This window comes from Danio rerio, chromosome 3, assembly GCF_049306965.1.
Source record: "Danio rerio strain Tuebingen ecotype United States chromosome 3, GRCz12tu, whole genome shotgun sequence".
NCBI classification, from domain to species: domain Eukaryota; kingdom Metazoa; phylum Chordata; class Actinopteri; order Cypriniformes; family Danionidae; genus Danio; species Danio rerio.
The window spans coordinates 45,625,142-45,645,000 of record NC_133178.1 but is presented as its reverse complement, the minus strand read 5'-3'; the positions used below and the strand labels follow the sequence as shown (position 1 = coordinate 45,645,000).

The following is a 19,859-nucleotide window of genomic DNA, read 5'->3' as shown; positions in this document are numbered from 1 at the left end:
AACATTTATTTCATTTGTAAAACAAGCGAGAGGCTGAAACAGCGCTATGTGTCTTCAAATAAATTCGTCCTCTTCCTTCAAAGCACACGGGTACTTCCTGCCTGTGATTTTCTTCTTTTGTGACCTTCTGAAGTTTCACAATCAAGACAATAACTGTGGTATTTCCTGCATTAGTTTGCAAAACGCCCAAATAAAAATCACTGCAAATAGTATCATATTGTAATTTTCTATCATTGACATTCAATCAGAAAAAGGGTGCCTGTTAATATGCTCTTTGCCATTTGTTTTGATTTTAAAAATTACAATTCGTAATTAATATAATATGTTTCTGGGGGTTTATTCAGCTTTCCGATTTTCATATATGCATGTGGTGAAGGATCAAAGTGTTTGCACATGTTTAGAAATCTTTACACCATGTCAACTGTTTAGAAAGATGTGCTAAATGTTCAGTTTCCAACAGAGATTTAAAAAAAAATAAGATGAAAGGTTTTTTTTTAAAACAGTGATTAGATTTTAACATAAGTTTTTGAACAATTCTCTCAAACCTGAAAGTAATATAGTTTTTAGTTGGTTAGTTTGTTTCATTCCATTGCTGGTTAACAATCATGATGAGATCATGAGATGTTATCACCATACAATCAAAATAACTTTCTCTCATGACATATTTACTAGAGAGTGGGCAGGACAAATCGTTACTCCCAACAGACAAAATCAAAACCCATTCTGTTTATAAAACTGCAAAAACATGGTTATTGTATAGGCAAACCATTCTAACCAAAAAATTAACCACAGATTTGCTTCATTAATTGTTTCAACCTCGCTGTCAATAACGGCAGCTTTACCAATAAATCAAAGCACAAAATTTATACACTTTAATACCATGGTTCATTTTCATAAGATTAAATGTATTAAGGGATAGTTAATCCAAACTTACCATTCGCTCTCTCTCATGTGGTTCCAAACCTTTAAGTTTCTTTATTTTTTTATTTTTGAACAATAATTTTTTGAAGTAACCTTTTACCCCTTACTTCCATAGAAAAAAAAAAAATACTATAAAGGGAAGCATCACAGGAGGATGGAGAACTGATACATTGAAATAAATTATTCAAAGATGATTGCTTGGATTGACTAAATCTTTTAAAGTTTAGAGGTTGTAAACAATTTATTTGGGCTGAGTTTAAACAAACAAATTAAGTTGAACATTAATTTAATTTGTTTAAATTCAACACAAATTATTTGCAACAGTTTTGCAGACATAATTTTTTCCCAGTGTTGTAAAATGATTTATTGACTGCACTGATAAATGTAGATAGATTGACCTTGGGTCAGATGATTTGGAGCAGTGGTCACCAAACTTGTTCCTGGAGTGCCGGTGTCCAGCAAATTTTTGCTCCAACCCTTATCAAACACACCTGAACAAGCTAATCAAGGTCTTACTTGGTATACTTGAAACATCCAGGCAAGTGTGTTGAGGCAAGTTGGAGCTAAACCCTGCAGCGACACCGGCCCTCCAGTACCGAGATTGGTGACCCCTGATTTGGAGGGACCAGTGGTGGAACCGGAGGATGATATGGAACCAGGTTAATGGAAGGAGCAGGAGACAGACACCCCTCAAAACCAGAAGGCAATCACACTAAATGAGAGAGACAAATACCATTGGACATAGCAAGGAAGTAATACTCTGGAATAAGCTAGACAGTACTAAGCATGAGCTTTAATCCTTCTTTCCATAGACAAGGCTGGACCCTGCGTGAGCAGAGGTGCTGCATGGCTTATGTGGAGCTGGTTTGAATGTCTGAGGATGATTTGCAGGTGTGTGACTAATCAGAACTCAGAAGGTGAGGGTGATCAGTGTGATTGGGGTGACTGCGAGCAAGAAGAACCTGGCCTGGCTGTTATAGGAATTCAATGGTTACAGGTATTCAGCTTTCTTCAAAATATCTTCTTTTGTGTTCAAGAAGAAAGAAAAGGATAAATGATACCAGTATCTGTAGTTTTGGGTGAATTGTATATCAATTCTTTTTTTTTTTTTTTTTTTTTTACATTGCAGTGCAAGATCAGTTTTATAATATAATTTATGGGCGAAATGGTGACTCGGTGATTAGCACTGTCAAGAAGGTTGCTGGTTCGAGTTCTGGCTGGGTCAGTTGGCGTCAGTTAGTGTGTATGTTCTCCCTGGGTTCATGTGGGTTTCCTGTGAGTACTCTGGTTTCTCCCACAGTCCAAGACATGCGCTACAGGTGAATTGAATAAACTAAATTGTTCGTTGTGTGTGTGTGCGCGTGTGTGCGTGCGTGTGTGTGAATGAGAGTGTATGGTTGACGATTGTTCGTTCCACTGTGGTGACCCTTGATGGATAAAAGGACTAAGCTGACTTAAACATAATCTCATTTCTGAATGTTATGAAAAATAATACAACATTAATTAAACAAGCTGAATATTAACTAAATTAACCTCCTAGGGCTTGATTGGCCACATTTTTAACTGTCTAAAATGGGGAAAAGTGTTGTTTTTACTCTTTGATAGTCAAAGCAAGTCCAAAATAATATAGTTTAATGTAAGTTTATGTAAAAAGTGTTTAATGTAAATTCGGATTACGAGTCCACATATATGGACATCATTTTTCTCTAAAAGTACATTTTATCAAAAGATGACACTTGGGTTTTATTCTAATTAGGTTCCAATAAGCCCAAATAGCAAAGAGAAATAAAAAAAATGCATGTAAAAAAACACCTTGGACCTTAAGAGATTAAACAGGGATGAAGTGTACTCTTGTTTTACTAAAGTGTTTATTTTTATTATTAGGTGAGTGAATATCTACAACAAAAACAACAAAACATTTTAAAAGTCAGAATCATCTTGATGTGTCATGGAATATATATAAAAATGCCCTGTTAAAATGATCTTACACACAATATTAAAAACTTGTACACTTATGATTTTACACACAAGTAGGCTTGACTCTCACATTTAACAAATCATAACCCCTGAAAAGAGAGTCCCCTAAAACGCAGCATGGACATCTATAATTGTAGAGCTAGAGCTAGATTCTGATCCTCCACGTTCAGAAAGTCCTGAGCGTAGCATCTAGAGCTGCTTGTTTGTCTTCGGTTCCTCCTCAAGATCTCTCGACTTCTTAAACACCTTGAAAACACATATGAGAGATAATTGTAAATATTTACAGTTTGCAAATCTGTCAAAACACAAGCGGGAGAATTATTACATCAGCTTTTCATGTAACTGAGAGACAAAGTGATGAGGCTGCATTTGGTTCAGGTTTGGAATGATGTTGTGAGTTAGCATTAGCATAAAATTCAGACCAAAAGCACAGTTTTGACATTACAGCCCTATCTGCTGGAATAAACAAGCATGATGACTAAGTGTTTTAGAGAGAGGAAGGAGAGAGTTAATCACAGGAATTCCTGCTCTCGCTTTCCTTCCTGTTGCTCTTTTATTTCAGTGATTTCACATCTGCACTGTCTTCTGTTACTGCTATCAAGCAAGCATGATAGGAATTTCATTTGGTCTTTTTTTAATGCATTTAACACCATAAAATCTAAACTTTTCTATATATATAACAGTTCTGTCTGGTTCTTGAATTTGATTGGCTGATAGCCGTGCAATATTTTGCCAGTAATATCACACAAAGGCCTCTTTACCCTTCACCTCTGTGTATTACATACAGCAAGCAACAAACAGAGACGCTAGAGTTTGACAAATATTACTGTTGTTAGACAACAAAATGTACTTTTGAGGCTGTTAAGTCAAGAATGTAGTTGTTTAGATTGCAAATATGCAGTTTATTTGTAAGAATAGTGCCTATTTTAAAATATTTACAATTTCTGAGAGCTCGTCGGTGGCCAAAGACGGTTGACATTGTCTATCCACAAGATGGCGCCAGAACCGCAATAAGCCCTTGCTCAATGTGTTCTCTTGAGCCCATATAAAAAGCTGAAAAACGAAAGCCTCGTGGTTTTTAAGGTGGACCAGAGTCAATAAGAAGCTGCAAATAAAAAGCTGGATTCAGCCTTGTCCCTCCTTATCGCAAACACAGTAGCAGTCTGGTGAGAAATCTCTGTAGTCGGATGGCATTTCATGTCACGTTCAGCCTTATAATCTTAAAATGTGAGCAAAATTTGCTGTTTTGTCATCACCTTAAGGGGTCACTTACCAGAAGTCACTTACCGCTTCACATTACGCTATAGAGAATCATTTAAATACTAGCTCTAAAGTGACGTTGGTGAATTAGTACGGCTTCTGCTGTTCTGACGTCAGCTGCAGATGTGAATGAATGGCGGAAGAAATTAGTTCCTAATACAAAAGCGTTTTAAACTCTATGTTTGATTTTCTTTTTTATGTACAAGATTGTGCCGTCGAACTGTTGTATAAATGCAATATCACACTCGCAGCAGTGTGCTATGGCTGTATATCACGCCTCCCACCAGTGCTGAAATACAGCCATAGCACACTGCTATGAGTGTGATATTGCTCATATATATATATATATATATATATATATATATATATATATATATATATATATATATTAGCGCTGTCAAAATTAACGCGTTAACGCATGCGATTAATTTTAAATAATTAATTTTTAAAAAATTAACGCAATTGACGCATTTTTTTATTATTATTTTTTTTTCCAGACGCCAGGCAGTTTTCCGCTGTTTCGACGTACTTTTTGGGCCGGGCTGATCATCTTCTTATGATCTGATCGGCCCATAAAACACTCAGCAGACTGTCATGTTTTTCTGCCTCAGTGATTGACGGTGCTGTGTGAGCTGTCACGCTCTGAAAGTAATGTTTCTTTTCCGGACAGACCGGCTGTGTGACATAATCTGCAGCCCATTGGTTCTTTTCTTTATTGACATTGGGCTGACCCAATCACAACCTTCCATGTTGGGCTCTGTGTAACCTAGGTGTGTATTTGTCAAAATAGCCGAGGGTCACGGCAGTTTCTCACGCGCGGGTCCACCCCGCGGGAGAGCAGGCTTTTGCGTCTACACTCTACAGCGGGGCACAGATCAATATATTCCTGTCTATTCTTTCTAGGTACCTATCTGTCCATATAAACATACTTTTTAAACTTTTAATCTGCACCACGGCCGCGGCAACTTCCTCCTGCTGTTTCCTGAACCTGGAAGTCTTTATTTTACAAATTATAAAGAATGTCTGCTTCTCAATTTCTATGAGGAGTGTCAGTCATGTATTTTAAGATGCACTCGGTCAGAAGACAATCGCATGAGATATCATGACATTGTGTTTTTGATCGTCAGCATGATGTAGGCTTATAGTGACAGTAATATTTATACAATATATGTTATAATATATGGAAATAATAAATCCTCTAATATATGGTAAATATAATGATATTTATACATGACCAAACTAGTGTGCAACTTAAGCAACTTTTTTACATTTAGTTTTGTAGTTTGAGCCCAAACAAATATTTGTTGCATTTTTTAATTGTTTAAGTTCATTTGATTGACAATGTAAAATCTTTTAGCATTGTTTGATGTTTCATTGTTGAGTTAAAAAAAAAATTAGGGTCTCTGACACATTGCTTACATTATTTATCTTTATTTTATTAATCAACATTAACTGTGTGCGTCAGCAGGCAGTTTTTGCAATGTTCATTATTTATTAGGCTCCCTCAAAACACACAGGCACTGTTGTAAATGAGGGCGATGCCAACCCTCTTGTGCACCACCAGAGGGAACCATCGCCAGAATTCTGATTCGACTCACGGACTCAAAATCCCATAAGCCCTGCTACCTGGCACTGATTACGGTCCAGGTGCAACTCATCAGCTCTCGTGTATATATACCACACTCACGCTCCGGTTCGTTGCGAAGTCTTGATTTGCCTGGCTGTCATTTCTGAGCGTTCCATACTCCCTGCTTCGGACTGATCTGTGTTTCTGACCCTGTGCTTGTTCTACGATTACGAAAGACATCTGCCTGCCCCTGATCTCCAGCCTGTTATTCTGACCAGTAAGATATCTGCCTGCCTTTGAACTTTTGCCTGTCCCACGTTCTGTCTCCTGGATTGCCCCTTTGTGTTTGTTTGTATGTGTGCTCTTAATAAAGCTTGCAAATGGATTCAATGCCTTCTGACTCATCACAACAGAAGACTTCGCCACTACAGAATCCAGCAGCTTTAGCACAAGTCTCGACTGAACTTTCCGCTCAAGCCACTCAGTTAGCCACCCATCATCAACAACTCACCCATCTAACTTCTCTCACGGAGGAACTGGTGAGAGCTATGCAGCAACTCCGTCATCCGAATCCTGCAGTTACCCCGCCTGCTACCATGACAGCTTCTCAACCAACGCATGTCTCCAATGCTCCGGCTACCGTAAGTCCCCGATTAGCTTTTCCTGAAAAGTTTGATGGGTCACCTTCTCGCTGCAAAGGCTTCTTATTGCAATGCAAACTATTTGTTAACCAACAACCTGCATTATATCCCACTGATTCTAGTCGGGTGGCTTTTGTATGCAACCTATTAACGGGGAGAGCGCTGGAATGGGCTACAGCGATATGGAAGGAGGAGGAATGTAACTATCCCACATTTGAAACTTTTCTCAAGCAATTTCGGGAAGTGTTCGAGCACCCAGCAGATGGGAGAAGCCCCGGTGAGCAGTTACTTTCTCTTACACAGGGGCGTAACACAGCTGCAGAATACGTCCTGTCATTTCGCACTCTCGCCGCTCAAACTAACTGGGTTGAGGATACACTGAAGACACTATTCAGACGGGGTCTGAATACCAATCTACAATCTGAATTGGCTTGCCGTGACGAAGGAAAGAAATTGAACGAACTCATTGAACTTACCATCCGTCTTGATCATCTGATTCGCAGCCGTAGAAATCCTCGCACACAGCTCCATGTTTCAAGTGACACGCCCCCTGATGAACCCATGCAACTGGGTTTCACCCGTCTCACCCATGAAGAAAGAATGCATCGATTGCAAAATCATCTATGCCTGTACTGCGGTCAATCAGGGCACAGGAAATCCACCTGCAGCGTACGACCTCAGACACCAGTTCAATCGGTGAGTCTTTCCCATGTTCCTGCACTTTTCAGTGTACTGATTCCTGTGATTATTAAATTTGATAAAAGAATGATTAATACTACGGCTCTTGTCGACTCTGGATCTGCCGGAAACTTTATATCTAAGAAATTTGCTTTATGTCACGAACTATCTCTCAGCTCATATGATTCCTGTCTTGCAGTGGAAGCACTAGACGGTCGTCCTGTGGGTGAAGGACGCATCCGTATGATTACGAATAAGCTACAGTTACAAGTTGGTGTTCTACACATTGAGGAAATGCAATTCTACATTATTGATTCAGTTAATCATCCACTGGTGTTGGGACTGCCCTGGTTAAGGCGACATGATCCTCATATCTCCTGGAGGGACGGACAGATATTGCAGTGGAGTGAGTCATGCATGAAACAGTGCATCCAGCCCATTCACAAAATTCCATTACGAACCACTAATGTGTTACCTGAACTCGTTGATGAACTAATCCCCATTGAGTACCATGACTTACATGAAGCTTTTAGCAAACAAAAAGCTACTCAACTTCCCCCACACCGACCAAGTGATTGTGCTATTGAGTTAATTCCAGGTTCAAGTCCTCCAACGGGTCGAATATTCCCTCTGTCACAACCTGAGCACAAGGCAATGTCTGAATATATCGACGAGGAATTGGCCAAGGGTTTCATCCGACCTTCTACATCTCCTGCTTCAGCTGGATTCTTCTTTGTAAAGAAGAAAGATGGCAGTTTACGTCCCTGTATTGATTACCGAGGGCTCAATGAAATCACCGTAAAATTCCGCTATCCATTACCCCTCGTACCTCCTGCCCTGGAACAATTAAGAAAGGCTAGATATTATACCAAGCTTGATCTTCGCAGTGCATATAACCTTGTCAGAATCCGTGCTGGTGACGAGTGGAAGACCGCGTTTTCCACCACTAGGGGGCACTATGAGTACACGGTAATGCCCTTCGGCCTGTCAAACTGTCCATCCGTGTTCCAATCTTTTATGAACGATGTCTTTCGGGATATGCTGGATCGCTGGGTCATCATTTACATCGACGACATCCTCATATATTCAAACACGATGAAGGAACATGTTGAACATGTACGTATGGTGTTGCAACGCATGATTCAACATCGTCTGTACGCCAAATTAGAGAAGTGTGAATTTCACCAGACACAGATCGCCTTTTTGGGATACGTCATCAGTGCAGAAGGGATTACCATGGATGATACGAAGGTACAGGCAGTTCAACGATGGCCGTTACCCCAGAATCTCAAGGAGTTGCAGCGATTTCTAGGTTTTGCCAACTTCTATAGACGGTTTATCAGAGGCTTTAGTTCAATAGCCGCACCATTAACAGCCATGACCAAACGAAATTCCCACAAACTATCCTGGTCCTCTGAAGCACGCCAAGCATTTAGCGATCTGAAGACTCAATTCACCACAGCTCCTATTCTCCGTCATCCCAACCCAGACCTACCTTTCATTGTGGAAGTGGATGCATCCAACACAGGAGTCGGTGCTGTGTTATCTCAACGTCAGGGTCAACCATCCAAAATGTATCCATGTGCCTTCTTCTCCCGTAAATTGACCAGCGCAGAACGAAACTATGATGTGGGAAATCGCGAATTACTGGCAATGAAATTAGCCCTGGAAGAATGGAGACACTGGCTGGAGGGGGCTAGTCAGCAATTCACCATATTAACTGACCACAAGAATCTGGAATATCTTCGCTCAGCCAAACGTCTAAATCCCAGACAAGCTCGTTGGGCTTTGTTCTTCACCAGATTCGACTTCATTGTCACCTATAGACCAGGGAGTAAAAATAGTAAGGCAGATGCACTATCCAGGCTATCAGAGGATAAAACCCCAATTAGTGATGAAACCGTTATTCCTACGAACTTACTAGTGGCTCCAGTACAGTGGGACATACTTACCGAGATCCAAGAGGCCAACCGAGAAAACAACCCTCCAGTAGACTGTCCGAATCACCTGATTTTTGTACCCAATAACATACGTACCAGATTACTGACCCATATTCATGACACTCCCAGTTCGGGGCATCCAGGCATCACTGCAACTTTGGAGTTAGTCAAAGCCCGTTTTGGTGGCCGTCCCTCACGAAGGATGTAATTAATTATGTTCAGAAATGTAAAATTTGCCAAAGCACGAAGGCATCTCACCAAACCCCTGCTGGCCTGTTACAACCGCTACCGGTTCCGCAACGGCCCTGGTCCCATATAGCGGTGGACTTCATTACGGATCTCCCTGTTTCCCAGAACAACACAGTCATTCTCACGGTGGTTGATCGTTTCTCCAAGGCTTGTCGCCTAATACCGTTGCCCAAATTGCCCTCTGCCTTTGAAACCGCAGAAGCCCTGTGCAATCATGTATTTCGAATGTTTGGCTTACCTGATGATATCGTCTCAGACAGGGGATCCCAATTCACTTCCCGGGTATGGTCCGCTCTCTGTAAAAATCTAAATATTAATGTTAGTCTCACCTCAGGGTACCATCCTCAATCCAACGGCCAAACTGAACGTATGAATCAAGAAGTCATTCGATTTCTACGTTCCTACTGTCATCAGCAACAGCACGACTGGAGTCGCTATCTGATGTGGGCAGAATATGCACAAAATTCATTAATAAAGCCAGCCACGGGTATTACGCCATTCAAATGTATTCTTGGCTACCAACCACCCCTGTTTCCATGGTCCGGAGAACCCACTGAGTTACCTGCTGTCACGGATTGGCTGCAGCGGAGTGAGGATGTCTGGAACCAGGCTCACAGACATCTCATGAGGGCAGTCAGGAGGAGAGAGATTCAGGCGAACCGTCACCGACGCCAGGGACCCACGTATCAACCGGGGCAGTGGGTGTGGTTGTCGACACGAGACCTTCGTCTGAGATTGCCCTGCCGCAAACTCAGTCCCAGGTATGTAGGGCCATTCAAAATTGTACGCCAGATTACTCCAGTGTCTTTTCGCTTAGCCTTGCCTAATCATTATCGTATTTCTCCTACTTTCCACATGTCATTACTCAAACCCGCTGGTGGTCCACGAGAGGAGGCGGTTGAGGAGGAATCGGAAACCAGGACCCCTCCACCTGTCATGATCGAGGGCGAGGAAGCTTACCTCGTTCGAGAAGTGCTGGACTCTCGACGTCGGGGTGGCGCCCTCCAATATCTGGTGGACTGGGAAGGGTACGGTCCAGAGGAACGGTCCTGGGTGAATGCTAGAGATATTCTAGACCCAACTCTCACGGAAGAGTTTCATCAAAGGTTCCCAGAGAAACCAGCCCCCCGACAGCGCGGTAGACCCCGGCGTCAGGTGCCTTCTCGCTTCAGGAGCCGCTCGCAGGAGGGGGGTTCTGTTGTAAATGAGGGCGATGCCAACCCTCTTGTGCACCACCAGAGGGAACCATCGCCAGAATTCTGATTCGACTCACGGACTCAAAATCCCATAAGCCCTGCTACCTGGCACTGATTACGGTCCAGGTGCAACTCATCAGCTCTCGTGTATATATACCACACTCACGCTCCGGTTCGTTGCGAAGTCTTGATTTGCCTGGCTGTCATTTCTGAGCGTTCCATACTCCCTGCTTCGGACTGATCTGTGTTTCTGACCCTGTGCTTGTTCTACGATTACGAAAGACATCTGCCTGCCCCTGATCTCCAGCCTGTTATTCTGACCAGTAAGATATCTGCCTGCCTTTGAACTTTTGCCTGTCCCACGTTCTGTCTCCTGGATTGCCCCTTTGTGTTTGTTTGTATGTGTGCTCTTAATAAAGCTTGCAAATGGATTCAATGCCTTCTGACTCATCACAACAGGCACACACATTTCCAGTGTGGATTATAATTTTATTTTTAAAAACATGAAGAAAGGGAGGAGTAGAAACACACTGAAAGCCCAGACAGCAGCTGAAATCTCTAATTAGTTATTCTGCAATATTTAGTCGTTATTGTAAAATAGATGATTCAGTCCAACATTATCAGTATGATGAAGATAAAACCAGAGTGGACATTTTAGTAAGACAATTCAAAGCACAGCCAAGGAAATTCTCAAATGCTTTCAGAGGAAGAAAATTGAGCTGTAGAATGGCCCAGGCATGAATTCAATAAAACAATACAAAATAAAGATCAGATTTGATACTCAAAACTCACAGAACCATTAAGATTTTTGCAATCTGTTGAAGGCTGTAAAAAACTCACACCTGAGCAATTCATGAGACTTCTTTCTCTATGAGTTTCTTTAAAAGTTGTTTTAAAAATTATTTCTACAATAAATTATCTTTCTACATAAGAGATGTGTGCTTAGTGCTATCACTTAAAACTGAACAAATATGCGTGGGATGTTGTGTTAGTATGTTTTAGGAGTATTTGTTAATAAGCCCAAAGGTTTAGCTCTGTGAATGGTACTACCATGTTACAATGCCAAAAAATAAAAAATTCTGCAATTACTGTTTTAGAAATCCTGGCACAGTAGCTTCAAAGGTATGTCGTTGCATTTTATTTAGTCCAGCATATCGGACCATTTATTAGGGCTGTGCAATTAAACAATACAGATGATTTCTATGGACAAAATTTCATTAAAAATTCATTACTTTCTGTTGATTATATTGCAACCCATGTTCATTGTAATTATGTGCCCAGGGACATATTTTTGAGAACTGAGAAATATATATATATATATATATATATATATATATATATATATATATATATATATATATATATATATATATATATATATATATATATATATATATATATATATATATACTGATCGGTAAAACATTCATGCATTCAAGAGATAAAAAATTAACCTAACTTACTCAACAAGCTAGTAGTATTTTGTTCAAATATTAAAAGAATACTATGTAAGATTTTTGTATATATATATATATATATATATATATATATATATATATATATATATATATATATATATATATATATATATATATATATATATATACTGATCGGTAAAACATTCATGCATTCAAGAGATAAAAAATTAACCTAACTTACTAAACAAGCTAGTAGTATTTTGTTCAAATATTAAAAGAATACTATGTAAGATTTTTGTATATATATATATATATATATATATATATATATATACACACACACACACACAGAAGTCAGAATTATTAGCCCCCCTTTGATTTATTTATATATTTTTTTCTGTTTTAAATATTTCCTAAACAGAGCAAGGACATTTTCACAGTATGTCTGATAATATTTTAATGCACACACACACACATCTATATATATATATATATATATATATATATATATATATATATATATATATATATATATATATATATGTATATATATATATATATATATATATATATATATATATATATATATAGATATATATATATATATATATATATATATATATATATATATATATATATATATATATATATATACACACACAATGTTTGAGCATCACGCTTATCGCTCATCAGCAAATGTTTCATCTGTCTTGTTTTTCTCCAGCAGCTTTCAGCTTTACTCTGCTTCATACTACCATGATAAGTATTTGAATATTTAGTTCATTCATGAACATGATTTCTGCAGGAGTCCTGTAGCATGTAAAGAAAACAACAACTCCCATGATTCCACACTCAGTCATGGAGTCATCAAACTACACCTTTGTTCGTTGTGAACATGCGCCCACTAGGGGTCATAATTACTGTTAATTACTTTTATGTGAGTAAAAATATGTGAATGTAACGAGTGGAGCAGGGGCGAGAGTTGTGGGGGCATTTGAGGCTGGTGACATGAGTGCTAACAGTCATCACCTGTGCATGCCACCAGTCTCAAGTCTCATGGAGACTATCGCCAAAGTGAAAGCAAAACAAAACACAAATTTCCAGCACTGGTCCTCTCTCATACTTTACTGCTGTCTTTCCTTTTTTTAAGATCATCCAATTCTCCTTCGTGAGACTTGAGACAGGGGGCATGCATAGGTGATGGTCGTTAGCTTCCAGCCTCACATTTTATCCTACCCATCAGATTATACTACCAACACTGTATTTGAATGGTTCTGAGGTTGGGGTTAGGGATTAGGTAGATTAGGTAGATATTACAGCTTCATATCACACTACACATTAACATTTACACTGGTTGCAAAATCTGATGGGTAGCATATGTGTCATCAAAATGTGCTATCTACTTTTTGAATGGGAGGTACGAAAATCTGGCAAGCTAGGACAAATCGACACTGAGTCTCAGCCTGCCCCATTCACTACAATGAAGAAAACAACAGCATTTACCTTACGCATGTGTTTTTTTTAGCTCTCACCTTTGGATTTGTGCTTGATGACAAACTGTTTGCTCTTTTTCCCAAGTATATTTGATGCAGTGCATGTATAAACCCCTGGGCTCAAAGATGCGTCTTTCAAAACGGGCTGATCATCAGCCTTCTCCTGAAGGTTTGGGGACGTCCAGATGTACACAGGCAGTGGGTTTCCCTCTGCTGTACAATCCAGCACCACTTCACTACCCTCACTGACCTCCAGCTGCTCTTCCTTTGGACTGCGGAAGTCAGGTGGGTCTGATTAAAAAAAGTTAGAAATATGTAACTGCTAAAAACATCGACAGATATAACATGTTTGAACAATTGGCTGTTGTCTCTTATTATTGACTTACAGTGGACAGCAATGTTGAGCGATGGGGACAGAACTGTAGGAGGAGGCTGAGGGCCTTCAGGGCCCAGCTGTAGCTCTGCTTCACACCTGTACTGAGCTCCATCTTCAGCTCTGTTTGGAACGATCAGCAGGGTGGAGGACACCTGCACTGGCGTGGCAGGTGTCAACTCTGAGAAGGAGTGGTTGTAAACTTCGGTTTGTTCTCTGTACCATCGTAAAACAAGGTACTGAACAGGCGCGACGTTGTGCACCTCACATTGGAGCTGGTACTCTCGTCCCTCCACCACAGGACTGCTGTGATTCACTAAACTTATGGACACGCTGTCTGGTTTTTCTGTGTAAAAATGAGTGACAATGCAAACATTTACAAACATTTATTGTAATCACATTTACTGTTCAAGTTTACAGTAATTGTTGGGTGAAGAACTCAGAGGGAAGTGAATGTAATTCACATTTTACATTTCCATCTGTTCAAATAGCGAAAGAAAAACTCTACAATAGTTTTTTCATGACTTTCAAAAAAAGATGAGGAAATTTGAGACTAATAATGGTAGTCAAAAAGGAGAATCATGTTACAAATAGGCCACAATTTTTAGTATGTGACCCTGCCCATGGTTAACGTTTAAAAATTGAGAAGGAAATCTGAAAGCAAGCTAAATTAATAAGATTTCTATTAATGTTTGTTAGGATATGATAACAGTTGGCTGAGATACAACTATTGGAAAATCTGGATTCTGGGGGTTAAAACACATCACCATTACAGTTGTTTTAATTAGGCTCTCATCAATGTATATTTCTAAACAAAAATAGTTTAGGTAGTTTAAATTCATCAATACATCAATTTGGACAAGTCAAAGTTTAAAAGTGGTCTTGATTTAAAAGGGCTAGTTCTGGACTATTTCTAGCACAAGCTGGTTATTGTTGAAGGTCAATGACCCAAAATAACTAATGTCATCATTCACTCATCCTCCAGTGATCTGTTTGTCTATCAGAGCTCTTAACATTTCATTTCTGCTTTTGATGGTAAAACACACTGTGCTCATGCTCTTTAGAAAGCACGCTTGTGATGACATTTCGTAGAAAGGATATCACACTGCTTCTAGCAAGTTTCACAACACTTTCAGAAAGAAATCTTGTGTGATTGAAACTTAAAGCAGATTTATCTGAAACCAGAGAGGTCACGTTTGGTCCTGGAGAGATACACAGTTACCTATAGTAAATATTTTATTCATTTGTGAGTCACACTTGATTGTTTTGGCTTTTTGATTAAAAAAAAAAAGTTCACACCTGAGACCGAAGGCCAATTTTAGTAAATTGTTTGTGAAAGTTTCACACTAGAGTTAATATAAAAATGTTTTTTTTTTATGTTTTTTTTTTCTGGCAAGTGTAAGAGTGAGACCTTTTTAACAAATGATTACTTGATAATACAAATGATTACTCATCCAAAAATAAATAAAACATACTCGCTATTAACTTTTAAATGGTTTCAAATCTTCATGATTTTTTTTTCTCTGGTGAACACTAAAGAAGATATTCTGAAGAATGTTGGAAACTTGAAACTGTTGACATACACTCACGGCCACTTTATTAGGTACACCTGTCCAACTGCTCATTAACCAAATTCCTAATCAGCTAATCACATGACAGCAACTCAATGCATCTAGGCATGTAGAAATGGTCAAGACAATCTGCTGCAGTTCTAACTGAGCATCAGAACAGGGAATAAAGGTGATTTAAGTGACTTTAAATGTTGCATGGTTGTTGGTGCCAGGCAGGATGGTCTGAGTATTTAAAAAAATGCTGATCTACTGGTATTTTCAAGCACAACATCTCTTGGGTTACAGAGAATGGTCTGAAAAAAAAAATATCCAGTGAGCGCCAGTTCTATGGGCGCAAATGCCTTGTTAATGCCAGAGATCAGAGGAGAATGGCCAGACTGGTTCCAGCTGATAGAAAGGCTAAAGTAACTCAAATAACCACTTGTTACAACTGAGGCATGCAGAAGAGCATCTCTGAACGCACAACACATCCAATCTTGAGGCGGATAGGCTATAGCAGCAGAAGACCACACCATGTCTAAAACAGGAAACTGAGGTTACAAGCCGCACAGGCTCACCAAAATTGAACAATAGAGAAATGGACAAACTTCCCTGATCTAATGCGTCTCAATTTCTGTTGCGACATTCGGATGGTAGGGTCAGAATTTGGTGTCAACAGCATGAAAGCATAGATCCCTTCTGCCTTTTATTAACGGTTCAGGCAGCTGTCGGTGTATTGACCCATTAGTATCAATTGAGCATTGTGTTAACACCACAGCCTACCCGAGGATTGTTGCTGACCATGTCCATCTCTTTATGACCACAGTGTACCCTTCTTCTGATGGCTACTTCCAGCGGATTAACGTGCCATGTCATAAAGCGCAAATCATCTCAGACTGGTTTCTTGAACATGACAATGAGTTCACTGTACTCAAATGGCCTGCACAGTTACCAGAATGTGGTTGAATGGGAGATTCGCATCATGGATATGCAGCCGACAAATCTGCAGCAACTGTGTGACGCTATCATGTCAATATACAGCAAAAAGGAATATTTCCAGTACCTTGCTGAATCTATATGCCTCAAAGGATTAAGGCATAAAAGTTGGTCCAACCCGGAACTAGTAAATTGTACCTAAGTGTATATAGTAGAAACAACAAATACTATGAATGTAAATGTTTTTCAAAACACTTTCTTTTGTTTTCAACAGAAGAAATATACTCAGGCAGGTTTGTGATAAGTTAATGGTGAATAAATTATGAAAGAAAATGTATTTGTGTTTGAACTATCCCTTTAAAAATATATTAAGCTTATAGATACAGCTTAACTAAAAAGGTAATTTTTGATGTACATAGAGAACACTACTTACTGTATAGAACAAGGTTTAGTTTTTCCTCACACTGTCTGGGTGCAGTGAAGAAAACGCCATAGCAGATCGGCTCCTCAATCCAGTCCGTCAAACTGTCCACCCGCCACTGAACGCTCAGGTCGTGCTGAGTGTGTGATGCGGCAATAATCGATTCCCATCCCAGCACTCGGACGGGACGAGAGGCCACACAGCTGACCGTCACCGGATCCCCAAACTTCACCACTGCTCTGGGCGGAGAAATCTCTAGGGAGCAACTGTCACCTGACACTAAACAGAGAATATCATCAACATCAGCAAAACTGCACAGAGAATCCACCTTTTTCTTGCTCACGACAACTGTCAAGCTGAAAACAAACATTGTCCCTTTATATGTGTCATCAGAGGGGGAAAGCCCCGCCCACTAGTGACTGTCTCCTTCATTAGCATTAGACATCATCTTGTTTTTGAATCTGCCACTATGCTGACCCACAGGCATTTGTTGCTCTGCCCTCTTTTAAAAATAGCAAAAATAGCAATAGAAATCTCATTTGAATTTAAAGTGACAGTCACCAAAATGACACAATTAGGTTTAATTTAGATACACAGGGCAGTGCTGAAGATATTTTTGGGCTATGCTGCTGGGCAGTTTTGCAGAGTGATGATGCTTGGATATTTTTCTGTTAAGAATGTGCTACAACATTATACCTAATTAGTTATACTGTGTCTCTCTCGGTTGCCTATTTATGGCATAATTTCCCAAAGTTTGCATTGCTAAAAAATTGCCCTGTGTATCATCAGTATTTCAAAGAGCTCTAAAGCATAATTTGTGCAGTATTTTCAGCAGGAACTTCATATACACACTCTAGAGACATCAGATACTTTTACATCTTGTATAAAAGATTCATAATAGTCCCCATTAAAATAATGTAAAGAAATCTCTATTTAATTAATGTCAAGAAATGTTGCTTTACACATAATCTGTACATTGATAAAACTTAACGAGAGGAATGTCTGGCTTTAAGCTTTATAATCGACCTGCACATAACACTACGCTTGGTATTTGAACATGGTATTAAGCTACCCTAAGCATATTAGTAGCCAAGGCCCTCGGGTCACTGTATTTTGTTCCTTCAGATTATCTTTTCTTCGTATTCAATACAATAAAGTAATGTTAAATGCAAGTAAAAAATATTTTGGATTTGTGGTGTTCATTGGCTGCTGGAAGTAAATTGTTAATTCTAATTAGAATGATCTGTGAGGAGAAAAATTGCACCTCTTGTAAACTTCACTCATTGTTTACAGTTTAAATCAAGTTACTCTAATAAATCACATCAGGCATCATGACGAGTAGGAAAAGAACAAATGTAGCCCTGTTTTAGCAAAAGATCTTTGTTTAGACATGTATTAGATCTAATACACGCTCATTATTCTTGCTAGGATATTGCATTTTCACCCTTGTGTGATGTTGGGGATGTTTTCATCCACTTTGTGGTGATTAAGTTCTAATTAAGTCTTAATTTGAGCACAATTTTCTCTAAGATTAAGCAAATGGAATGCCTTTTGGTGACAAATCTTAATTTGTCACATATTTTTTTTAGGAAAATGCTTTGAAATGTTTCAAAAACTCAACAATACACTCAAATTGACTAAGGTTTTGTTTTGTTCGTGGCCGTTTTTGCCCCTAATGATTTCCATTATAATGGCATTTTGAGCCTGCAAAGACATAACACCATAAAATTGTGCATTCTTGGTTGTTGGTGGTTTTTACTGTTAAAAAAAGCTAATTTTTTTCATTTTTGCTGTTGATCATCAGTTACACTGCAAAAAAACTTTGTTTTTGGCTTTTATATGTAGTATGTGAGAGAGACCTTTGCACATTTACCTTGATATATCTGAGAAAATCCAAATTAGATCTTCAATCAAAATGCAGGATTATAAGATGTCAAGTCTTTGCAGTCAAAAAAATGTGGTTATATTGGAACTCAATAAGTCAAAAACAGCCACCATCATAACGAAGCTGGAGTAAATTTAACCAACACACCACAATAAAAGCGTTTTTACAAGCCGAAAAACTCATTTGGAACAGTTTAGATCAAAAAGTGTAGTGATCTACTTTATATACTCAGGAACTATAGTGTGGGCAACACTTTAGAACTACTTTAGCTGGGCGTTTATCTGAAAATAACTGCACACCTTGGAATGTTCACCGGCCAATCAGAATGAACCATTTAACAGGCTCGTACTACAACATGAAGTAAAACTTTAGTAGAATTCTCTCCAATCCAAATTGTCATCACTTATTTATTACTACTATCTGTTACTTACTGTAGTAACAAAGATGGTACAGAAGGATTCACTAAGTTTTGAACAGATTAGAACCAACTGAGTGTAACATGAAATACTATAAAACAACCAATGATATTCGCACATTTTTAACTTCTTACCTATTCCGATAATAGACAGACCAAGAAAGCACAAGAGATTGTTCTTCATTTTGATGGAAGTGGTTAAGATCCGCTATAGTCCAGACACAGAGGCAAGAGAAATTCCAACTCGGTCCTGCTTGGCAACTAAAAACAGCGAGCTGTGACAGGCAACAAAAGCCTTCCCTTGTGCTGAAGGGCCTGGAGGGGGATTGAAGAAGTGGGCCTCATTAGAATCAGCTCTCCCTCTGCTCGCACTTTAATATTTCTCATAAAGTGTCAGTCATTTTCTAGCACGTTTGAGTCTTGTGAAATGAAATCAAATACAGACATTAACAAAACTTTAAATGGTTATTTGTCTAAAGGTGGCATTTAAATTGATTGATTATTATTTAGAACATCTTAAAAATAAAGGTTAATTGTGGCATTGATGGTTCCATGAAGAATTGTTAATGTCTCACATGACAAAAAATACTAGAGTAAACACTGTTTTTGAACAGTGAAGTACTTGTTGTGGTAAGTGTATAATTTCATATGGTGACACAACAACTATGGTAATATTAACAAATAACCCAATACTGTAGTTTTCTACTGCTATGGAATATGTTATACTACAATACACCACAGATTACTGTGGTAAAGTATGCTACAGCATTTATGACAGTTTTATCAGTTAACTATAGTAAACACTATATGCTGGAGCATTTATTAATGAGTTTTAAATACTATATAGTATGATACACTTCACGGTAGTGTGGTTCATACACACTGTGTATAAATTTATTCAAAGGATCTTTATAGAGGAAAAAGTGTCTTTATATTATT

The 19,859-nt window shown here is 38.8% G+C and overlaps 1 protein-coding gene and 1 long non-coding RNA gene across 4 annotated transcripts in view; one reads left to right on the top strand and one right to left on the bottom strand.

Moving 5' to 3' along the window:
- LOC141381273 (uncharacterized) overlaps positions 1-16,534 on the top strand; it is a 124,232-nt gene extending 107,698 nt beyond the window's left edge. For 2 of the 3 annotated variants that reach the window (XR_012401201.1, XR_012401202.1), the window contains exons 3-4: positions 13,426-13,625; positions 13,736-16,534. This is a non-coding gene — a long non-coding RNA (uncharacterized lncRNA). Of the gene's footprint in view, positions 1-1,480; positions 1,919-13,425; positions 13,626-13,735 lie in introns of those variants that run through there. The other variant, XR_012401203.1, reaches the window with a different exon arrangement.
- si:ch211-66e2.5 lies at positions 2,768-19,183 on the bottom strand. The gene is made up of 5 exons (XM_001920312.8): positions 19,056-19,183; positions 16,633-16,899; positions 13,727-14,059; positions 13,380-13,631; positions 2,768-3,144 (listed from the first exon to the last, which is right to left on the bottom strand). The coding sequence occupies exons 1-5, from the start codon at positions 19,102-19,104 to the stop codon at positions 3,137-3,139; spliced, it is 909 nt and encodes a 302-aa protein (XP_001920347.3). The 5' UTR covers positions 19,105-19,183; the 3' UTR covers positions 2,768-3,136.
- Between the last annotated feature and the right edge of the window lie 676 nt (positions 19,184-19,859).